Source organism: Pan paniscus, chromosome 19, assembly GCF_029289425.2.
Source record: "Pan paniscus chromosome 19, NHGRI_mPanPan1-v2.0_pri, whole genome shotgun sequence".
In the NCBI taxonomy this organism is placed as follows: domain Eukaryota; kingdom Metazoa; phylum Chordata; class Mammalia; order Primates; family Hominidae; genus Pan; species Pan paniscus.
Genome location: NC_073268.2, coordinates 50,386,597 through 50,397,105, shown reverse-complemented (window position 1 = coordinate 50,397,105; position 10,509 = coordinate 50,386,597). Strand labels below are relative to the sequence as shown.

Sequence of the window (10,509 nt, the reverse complement as noted above, 5' to 3'; positions counted from 1 at the left end):
GCCACGGGCTGGAACTTTCTACCCAGGTTCTCTGCCTCCTGCATGTTTGCAGGGACCCTTGCTAATGCCAAGCCCCTCTGTGGAGAGAGAGGGGTATCAGGCCCCACTCTGCAGATGCAGACACTGAGGGCCAAGGCGACTGAATGAAACATCCAGAACCATAGCCCCCTTGCCCTCCTGCCCCCTCTCTGTCCCCCGCCAGGCCCACCCCTAAATGACAAGTCCCAGTGCTGCCTAGCGGGCTGGCCCAAGCCTGCGCTGGGAAATGCAGCAGGCTGGGGCAAGTATTTTTGGGTGAGAGATGGCTTTGAAAACAGTTTGAAAAACAAAAGAAAAAGCGTAGAAATAAACTTTATGCCAGCCTGCCTGGTCCTAAGGCCTCAGAAGCTGTGGGTGCTGCCTCCTGGTGGTAAGGCCTACAAACTGCACCTCTGGGACCCTTCCCCCAGGCTTGATTTTCAGACAAGGCTAGAGAATGAGCATTTTTTTTTTTTTTTTTTTTGACAAAAGCTTGTGACTAGGCCCCTTTGTTCCCAGGAAACAGCAGACAGTGAGCCGCAGGGCAGGACCTCTCCATGCCGTGAATTCCCGCCTGTCCTTTCTCACATAATCTCAAGTGAGGCTTATTTACAGCTCCTTGTCTGCCTTCCACCGGGGTGGCACTGGAGTGCCTGCCTGGCTATTCTCACCCCACATCTCTTGGAGATCGTTCCCTCTTAGGACACATGGCCTTGCCTCATTGGCTGGAGTGACTGCGTGGTATTCCCTCTCATGAGTGTGTCATGATGCATTTAACCCTTCATCCCCTGTGGATGGAAGGTTAGGCTGGATCCCGTCTTTTGCAACCTGAACAATGTTGGAGAGATACCATTTGTGTGCTGGGGGAGACGCAGCCCTAGAAGTGAAGCTGATGGAGCAAGGGGAGCCAGGGAGGCACATTGTAAATGGTGGCGGGTGGTTCCAAATGGCTCTCGAGAGTACACTCCACCATGAATATGTGAGGTGCCTGTGCTCCCCCGGCCCCCGACGTGACAGGTAGAAAGTGATATTTTTCCTAGTTCTAATTTGCATTGATTTTCTTAGGCTAGGGATTTTGAATGACGTGTGTATCCTAAGGGCCAGGCAGGAGCTATGTTTCATTTCCCACAGAAAGCCTCAGATCACTGGCCTGGGCAGAGAGGAATGAGAAGCTGGGGCACCTTCTTCATGTCCTCAAGAGCAGCGAGTCTCTGTTCTGGTCATTCAAACTCAGTGCCCTAAAAATGACCATTATGTGACCTTGCATGGCTCTGTGGGGCGGCAGGGCTCAGCTGGGTGGGTCTTCTGCTGCTCTTGCTTGGGGTCTCTTGAGAAGATGGTCCTGGGGATGAAGCCATTGGAGGCTTGGCTCTGATGCTGTGATGGTCAGGCCTCGCTTCTCCTCCAGGTGATCTCAGGGCCTGTCCCTCTCCATGGGGCCTCTCCACCTGGACGACTTGAGTGGTGCTCAAAGCTCCCAAGGGAGCAAACACCGAGGCTGTCAGGCCTTCTTGAGGCGGAGGCCCAGAGTGGCACAGCCTCACCCCCACGGCACTCTCCTGGAATGAGTCCCAGATAGTCCACAAGGGCGTGATGTTGGGTGACCGTGCTCTGGGCGTGGTGGATCAGCTGCTGGACGGTGAGAGGCACTCCCTGCAGGGTAGGTGGACGGCTGCCCCCAGGGCCTTACACAGCAAGGCCAGGGGACGGCCACCCTGGCCGGTGAGCCCGACTTCCAGGCAAGGCGCCTTCCTTGCATCCCAGCTTGTTTGGAGCCTCCAGGACATCCCTACTGAGGGTCCCACAGGAGCCTGGGTCTGGACAGGGACCCTCTCACCTCAAGTCAGACACCTTTCATCCCCAACAGCAGAGGGACTGATACCTCCCCCTGGCCACCCTCTGTCGCCCGAAGCCAGCCCTGACTTTGTGCAGGCGCCACTCACCTTCCTGGGGGTCCGCCTGCCTCCCAGCTGGCTGTGCTCCCAGCCACCCTCCCTGCACATGAATGGGCCAACGAAGCCCAGATAGCAATGTCTGCCCATCACGTGTCCCCCAGCCTGACCCCCATATCCAGCATCCCAGCACCCACCCTGTTCTCCTGCTGGCACCCACCTGCTTCAGCCCTGCTTCGTGGTGTCAGAGGCAGGCCTATCCTCCTGGCACCTCGACCCAGGAAGCTGCTGGGCAGCGCCTCCAGCCAGGGCCCTCCTCCCCTGGGCTGAGGCTGTGTGGTGGGGTCACTGGATGGGAGGGAGGGAGGCCTTGGGGCCCGGAGTACCCTGCCACTACCCAGCAATTCCAGCTGATGCCTCCACATCTTTGGAGTTGGGTCTGATTGGTGATGGGTCGGGGGCTTCTCAGTGTTCTACAGCCCAATACTGCCCAGCTCCGGAGGCTCCTATCGTACCAGGAGCAGGTGTTGCATAAGAGCTTCCTGAAGATCATGAGACACCTGGTGAGTGAACGAAACCCTGGGTCCCATGGGCCAGGGGAGACTCGAGCCCCTCCTGGGGCTGGCAAGAGGCCGAGTCCCAGCCATGGCCTGACCTGGGATGGGGATTCTCCATGAGTTGGAAGTTGGGTTTCCTTTTCTTGCCCCAGAGGATCCAGAGATGCTGGGACCAGGGCTGAGCTCTGGCTAAGCAGGGCTAAGGGAGTGTGTCCACCGGGCGTCGTGCACGGACTTGTCGGGAGACCCCTGGCCACCACCCAGGGTTCTGCTCCTTGAGGAAGGGTCTGCAGAGGGGCCTGAAAAGGGGGATTGCAGGGCAGCTCAGGAGGCCCTGAGTACCTCTGCCTCTCCCTGCAGGGCAAGGAAGGACTGTGCATTGAGTGTTTCATGCTGCGGTGGCTCCTCCAGTGTTTCATTGATGGGGTAAGGAGGCACAGGGAGACCCCAGCCCATGGACACAGTGCCCGGCTGCCCCAGCTCAGGGGTCCAGCTCCACCAGGAGGACTCGGCTCACCCCCAGCCCGTAGGAGGCACAGGCAGGTCCCTGCATGACACACAAACCAGGCCCTGCTTGAGAGGGGGTATCCCATGGCAGAGGCCAGGGCTTAGGCCCAGCCTTATGGGCAGACTGGACCAGGACCCGACTTGGGAGGGCCCAAGGAAGCCCAAAGTCCTCAGGAAGCCCCTCCTTCCAGAAGCAACAGCGCTGCTGAGGTGGGTCCCCCATGAGGAGCTGCAGGACCTTGTCTGACCCTGCTTTATAGGGGGCTCTCATCCCATGGAGAGGTGTTCCCAGCACTCCAGGAGACTGAAACCCCAGGCGGCCCTGCTCAGGCCTCTGACCCCAGCCCAGAAAGGCAGGTCCTCCCACACTTCCTGTCCCCACAAAATCCTTCGGGCTCACCCTGCAACTGTGGGATATGCTCATCTTGGAGGGCGAGCAGGTACTGTTGGGCATGGCGCATGCATCATTCAAAATACACGGGTAAGTCCTGTGTGCCCGAGGATGCCAGGGGGAATACGCAGGACAGACCCCGGCTGGCCTGAGGGAAGTGTCCTTACACTGTCCCTATGACTCTCTGCTCTGTCTTGAAGGGGGGGTCTGGTCTGGTGGGCTGGGCAAGGCACGATGACACTGAGCCCACCCCCCACATGACCCAGATGAAAGTCAGGAGTGTGGTGAGCACTTCCCTGCCTGGCCTTCCCCAGCTGTGGCCTCCTGTGCACAGCTGGACCCCAGGGTGGCCAAGAAGGACCAGACACCACCCAGTGGGAGGTGGGCCTGGTGGAAATGGGGTGCAGGCACAGATCCCCCCCCCCCCAAGGGAATCCTCCTGGCCTGATACCCGCCATGTCCCTAGAGTGCCTCATGAAGCTTTCCTGGAGCACCATCTGGGAGTTTCAGGAGCGACTTTTTCAGAGCTGGGCCCCGGAGGACAACGTGGTCCTCAGGAACCTTCAAACCTCCATGAAGGAACTCACAAGGAAACACTGGGACCTGCCACCCCCAGGTGGGCTCCAGCACCAAGTCTCCTCCCAAGTCACCCTCTGGGGCAGTCAGTGGTGGGGAGTGCCCTGGCCCTACCAGCCCTCCTACCTGGCCTTCCTCCTGCACCTCTTCCTCCTCCTCTTCCTCCTCTACTCTAAGAAAGTCAAATGGGTCTGTCGGTCCTCAGGGCAGGCACTGAGCGGGACAAGAGGTGCAGACAGGCAGGGGCTGTGGGCAGGACCCCCCAACTTCCCTCCCCCTCTTTCCACATTGTCCCCATCACCCCCTCAAAGGGCCCTGAAGGGCACTGGGGCAGTCAGATCCAGGTGTGGAAGCCCCCACCCCCGCCTCCAAGCAGCAGGATCCCTCATTCTTGAGTGCCCCTCCAAGGCTGTCAAGACAACAAGCCAGGAGGACAAGAGAGAATCAGTGTCCCAGATCCAGAGAGGATTCGGGCAGAGGGCACAGGGGGGAGCCCTGACCCAGAGCCAGAACCAAGAGTTCAGCCGGGCATGGGATTTGTCCAGCCCTGGCATGGGGTGGACGGCCTGGAGGGCAGAGGGAAACCCGTGCCCATTCACTTCTCACCCACTGTGGAGACAGACCCCATGCGAGGTGGCAAGGGGGCTGGGTGACAGTGAAGGTCCCTTTCACCTGAGTTCTGAGTCAGGGCTGCTGAACAGCCCTGAGGTGAGGGTGTGAGGCAGGAAGCCCTGAGCCAGCCTGAAGCCTGGGAGCCGTTTCAGGACTGACCTGAGGTTCCCTGAAAGCTCCCCCACCCCAGGCTGCACACAGCCCTCGCCCTGGGATCAGCAGCTTGCAGAGGTGTCCTCAGTGTCAGGCCAGAGGACACCTGGGGACCCCAGGACTCCAGAGGCCCAGGGCTGTGGGCCCAGCCCTGGAGAGGCCCCTGAGGCCTCTGACCCCACCTGTGGGTCAGAGCCTGTCCCCCAGGGCCTGAGTCCCAGGCCCAGAGGGACCTGGCTTCAACTCGAGTTGTCCTAGGAGGACAGGGGCACCGCAGATCTCCAGGTGACCACGCAGGGGACCAGGGCACTGCAAGCCCTGATGCTGTAAGGATTCACATCAGAGAACCTGGGCAAGCCAGGCCAGAGATGCTGAGCCCGTGCAGTGATGAGGATGTGGAGGCCTGGCTCAAGGGGGTCAACAGCTGTGAACACTGCTGCCTCTTCCCGGCCTCATTGTTGCAGTGCAGGCAGTCTGCACCCCGGAGCCTGGCCCAACAGCGCCCCGAGTGCCCTAGTCCACTATGCCAACATGGTACCCGGAGGCTTCGAGGCCCTGCCTGCTGCACCACCCGCCTCCTGGAGGCCTTGTTCTGCAGCCTAGCCCCTGCCGCAGCCACAGCAGGCACCACTGCCAAGTGCCTTCCAGCCGGGCTTCCCAGAGGACAGAGGCGCCCTGCAGTCATTGCCTCAGCAGCTCACACTGTGAAGATAGTTTCATCCACATTCCCATGTTCCCACCAAAGAGAATCCCTGCAGAGGGTGCTCTTGATCCTGAGGTGGGGAAAACGGCACACTAGGTGGACTCAGCTCCTTTCCCTGGCCACCATGATTGCTGGATGGGCCCACAAAGCAGCCATCAGACAGGCATGTTGGGGAAGAGCCTAAGCATCCTGCTTGTTCCCTGACCAGGCCGACACCACTGCCGAGTGCCCCATCTGCTGATGAGAGATTTGGTGTCGATACCTGGACTGGAACCATTTCCCAGGAGGAGCGGCTGGCTACCTGTGGGCAGGCTGCCCACACTGTGGAGAGGGCTGAGATCGGCCTTCACTACGGGGAGCCCCTACCTGGACATAGACTCGCCAGCCCTGCCTGTTGCCATCACAGCAGCCCACATGGCATTGCTTGTGACCAGGGTACCCCATTCACAGTGACGGACATGCAGCAGTGGCCCCTGACTAGGGAACTAACTCTTCTCGCTACGTCACCCACCGCCTGGAAGCAACTGGACTTCGGATTGCTGTTATGCTGAAGTGGTGAGGTTGTCTTACGAGATGAATTTTATCCTTTCTACTGGAAGCCAGTGTATGGTGATGACTCCCCCACAACCGGAAGGTGTAGTTCTGAGTGAAGGTGTGAAAGTGGACGATGTTCAGTGTTGCACCGAATGTCTCAGTCACAAAGTTTTCCTATTGCCTGTCCTGGAGAAATGGAACTTTGCTAGTTGGAAGGTCTTAGGACCCAGGAAGAGTGAAGCTTCCCCCAGGGGAACACAACAATGGTTCTATTTAATATGAGGAGACAGGACTAAGTCTGAAACCCCGGGGCATTCTCTGGTGTTCTTGAGTGTTTGCATGTAAAGGAAGTCAAGTAACTTGCCACAAAGCTTTGCCACAGAAGCATCTGAAAAAGGAGGGGGCATAACTATTCAGAACTCAGAGGTTTCAGAACCGAAGATGAGGCCGAGAAGATTCCTGACCCGCTGAGGGCAAGGGAAGTATGTGGGGGCGGCTGGGAGAGAACGTTATAGAGGTCCGCCGTGGCCTCGTGACCTGTCACAGAACCGTGCACTTCAATAGCTGTGCACATCTTCTCTGCACTGATTATAGTATTTCTTTGCCTTTGCTACTCTCCGCACAGGGAGCTTGGTACAAAATGCACATAACCACAGCCCAGGTCTTGCAATCCAAGCCTGGCAAGGATTCAGCATGTCAAGGGCTTCAGGTCTGAAGGTCCATGGCTGTCCTGAATCCTGGATGTCACCTTCTTGCCCAAAAAAGGAGGGACGAGGCTCAAACCGCAGCAGGCCACTCACAGAAAGGGACGAAACGTTGAGTGCATGGCCTTCCTGACACCCAGACAAGACTTTGGGCCCAAAGCCAGGCTGCAGCTCTGGCCACTGACTCAGACCAGGGACGCCCCCATGCAGGCCGGTGTCCCCTGGCCGCTCTTCTCCCTCCTGCCACCCTCTCTGCGGCTGCTTGTGTCAATAAAAGGAAAACCGGCCAGTTCTCAGAGAAAATGTAGCTTTATTATGACATAGGAGAGACTACAAAGCACTGGGGGGGAGGAGGAGTGACACAGCTCCTCAAAATGGGAGGGGAAAGGAAGAGTAAACATCTTGGTAAATAAAGTCTCCAACCACAGCACAGTCATTGGAATTTTTTTCTTAATTTTTATTTTCAAACTTACAGTAAACAAAACAATCACTTAAATTGTCAAAAGAACAGCAATTTTGCACAATGAAGAGCATACACACCAAGCCAAAATACAATAGCACTCAGGTCTGTATGTTGCAGTGGTGCTGGCGCTGGAGGGAACGCCCAGGGAGACTGCAGTGCTCACCACGAAGCCCAGGTCCACGGAGGGAGCCAAGGTCCACAGAGGGCCCCGGGGCCGGAGGGAGGCCGCCCACACTCCCAGCACATCACCTGCCTCAAAGCACTCCCTTCAGGCATCTGAAGAGGGAAAGGCCATGTGTCTTCCTGGGAGGCACTGAAAGGCCAGCCAGCATCTCCGAAACGCAGGCCATTTTAACACTGCTGTGAATGTGTTGGGGTCACCGAGGGGGCCCCTTAGTGGTCAGATGCACTTTGTCACAATGTACACCTACATGGGGTGATTATTAGGCAACGGGAGGTTTCCTGAATTTCACAGCCAGATGGGGAGCTAAAAAGAGAAATTCCTGAACCCAACGCGTAAATATTTTGTTCTGACAAAGTAAATTCACAAGAACACATCAAACACAAGACCTAATGCAAGGGGTAGTGCCAGGGCCGCCGCCGCCTCCTGTGAGCAGCTCTTCAGCAGCAGGCATCAGGTAACTGCTTAGAACGGCAATGCCACAGTGGAATAAGGGGGACTAACTTGGATACAAAAGTTTAGAATAATGCCCACCAAAAATCCATGTGACTCCATCTCTCTTCCCAGTTCTAATGTTCTCAGAACAGCAGCCACCCCTGAATGCAAGTGGAGACAGGAAGGGGACTAGGGGTTGGCCGGCGGGAGGGGAGGCAGGGTCTGGCCAAACCCAGGCAGCTGCCAGAAAGCCTTCTGCACTCCGCAAGACACCCCAGTAAACCGGGGCGTCCCAAGGTGGCAAGCCTTCATGAAGGCACTGCCCAGCTCACAATCCTGTGGGCCAACTTCAGTCAACTCTCCTTTCCATTAGATTTGTTCCTGATTAAAAGACCGCTCATAGGCCAGGCGCGGTGGCTCACGCCTATAATCCCAGCACTTTGGGACGCTGAGGTGGGTGGATCGCCTGAGGTCAGGAGTTTGAGACATGGTGAAACCCCATCTCTACTAAAAATACAAAAATTAGCCTGGCGTGGTGGTACATGCCTGTAGTCCCAGCTACTTGGGAGGCTGCGGCACGAGAACTGCTTGAACCCAGGAGGTGGAGGTTGCAGTGAGCCGAGACTGTGCCACTCACTCCAGCCTGGGCAACAAGAGCAAAACTCCATCTCAAAAAAAAAAAAAAAAAAAAAAGACTGCACATCCTCAAAGGAGATCTTCAAAGCAATGTCACCCAAACAGCAGAACTTGGTCACATGGGGCCATTTCTGAAAATCTCGGCCCATCTCTGTTTCTCTGGTAATTCATTTTATAAAACATGCTTCCATGTGAATTCTTTAAATGCAGAAAAACAACAGAAAATGAACAGAGCACGTGGGCAAGAAACCGCATCCCTCAGGCTTCTACCACACATGATGGTTCTGTGGGCTGTGATTGCCAAGTCCTGTGTTTTCCACACTGAGCAGTGAGTAGCAGCTGCCACTGTCACTGCCCCCTCCCCAGCCCAGCCAGCTAAGGAGCTGGGTCTGGTCCCCACCAGCTTCTCCATGGCCTGTGAGCTAAGAATAGGTTTCACGTTTTTAAATAGCTAAAAAAAAAAATCTAAGTTTCTTGACACGGAACAATATATGTCATTCAGATTTCTGTGTCTAAAAGTTGTACTAGACACAGCCACATCTCTGTACTATTTATGGCAGAGACCATACAGCCCACAGAGCCAACAGTGTTTACTCCCTGGCTGTCTATGAAAACATCTGCCCACCGCTGAGACAGATGATCCTGTTCCTGCAGGACTGAAGAAGCCTCAGTTCAGATGCTGCTGGGGCTCCTGGGACAAGCACAGCCCGAGACACACTTGCTTCATAAACTGTATTTCAGTACTTTTCCTCCCCCTTGTCCCTAGTTTATAATTTCTCAGTGGACAAATGGACAAACCATCTCTGTTTGAATTTGAATACACAGATACATGCAAGATATCTTACAAGAAACAATGCACATCCTTCTACTTTCTCTTTCAGCTCTGCTGACAAGCTCAATCACGATGTCATTTTACTGCCACCATGCCCAAAAGTACACCAAATGTAAAGCAGAGGCAGACGAGACAAGATGCAGGCTCCACCAGAGGCCACTCCAGCTTCGCGACCAACACCCTTGGCTGCCAGGCAGCGGTAGCCAGGCAATGGGATAGAAGGCAAAGAAAATACGAGGGACAGAACCCATCAGACACCGGCAGACGCTGCATTTACTCCAGACTGAGATGACAGAGACACCGTATGAGCTGCAGCACAACTCTCCTCCGCTGTGCCCACTGCCAGCCACCAGCAGACACCAAGGCACCCAGAGGAGCCAGGCACACAGGGCGGGCAGCAACATAAACGGCACCCATTAAAAAGCAAGACTCCCTCTCGAGACTAAAGGAGAAGTTACCTAAATTTCTGTATAAACTCAGTAATTCATTCACTTTACTAGTATTACATTTATGAAATTCATCTTTGTGGAAAAAGGAGCGGGAGAGGGATAAGAAAATGCCTGTTTCTAGAAAACCGCGAGATGCTTCCACGTGCAGCTTGATGCTAAATTACCTGCAGAACAGACACGCTTGAAAACGCGACGTAGTGTCCGTACTTCCGAAGCTAGGAGGCTGCTTCACAGCCGCTGAGAAAATGGAAGTGAAGAGTTCCATACTCTCCGTATTTTAACACTAAAACACCAACAGAAAGGCATCTGCAAGGCCCTCTGTCCCGCACACTACACCTCTGTGTCTTCAGCTTACTGCTTTCATGGACCCATAATCTTACAGCAGGTAGGGGCCTTTCCACACCGAGTGCTGGGGAACGCCAGGCAGCGGTCACTCTGTGCTGTGAGGCCCCCGTTGCACCCCCATGTCATGACACAAGAGATGTTCTGGTGACGGGTGTACGCTGCTCCTCCCACCCAGAGCACACCCCTCATCTCATCCATCTTCAAAGCAGCTCCAGGAGCCTCCCCGTCCGTGTGGTCCATCCCGACCCGATGGGTCCCAGGTGCAGAGGGGCCACATCTGCACGTGAGGTGGTGTCACCAGGCCGGGGAGGCGGCGGGAGGCTTGGGGGAGGGGGGGGGCAGGGAGGATCATTTTGTGAGGCTTGCCAATGCGTTGCCTTTGTTTTTCTGACCAGCTGCAGGTAAGGCTACTCGTATTCCAGGAACTGTTTGTGATAGAACAGCAAGTACCTGTGGAGGCAGAGAGAGGGAGGCGGCTCACCTCTAACTCCTAAGACAGGAGCCAGAACAACCCACCCTAC

The 10,509-nt window shown here is 55.9% G+C and overlaps 1 protein-coding gene across 1 annotated transcript in view; it reads right to left on the bottom strand.

Annotated features, from left to right (window-relative positions):
* Positions 1-6,937: 6,937 nt before the first annotated feature.
* Positions 6,938-10,509, bottom strand: part of USP22 (ubiquitin specific peptidase 22) — a 43,494-nt gene continuing 39,922 nt past the window's right edge. The window contains exon 13 of the mRNA XM_034942235.3: positions 6,938-10,438. Within this exon, the coding sequence (XP_034798126.1) occupies positions 10,396-10,438 (43 nt within the window). The 3' untranslated portion in view covers positions 6,938-10,395. The remainder of the gene's footprint in view (positions 10,439-10,509) is intronic.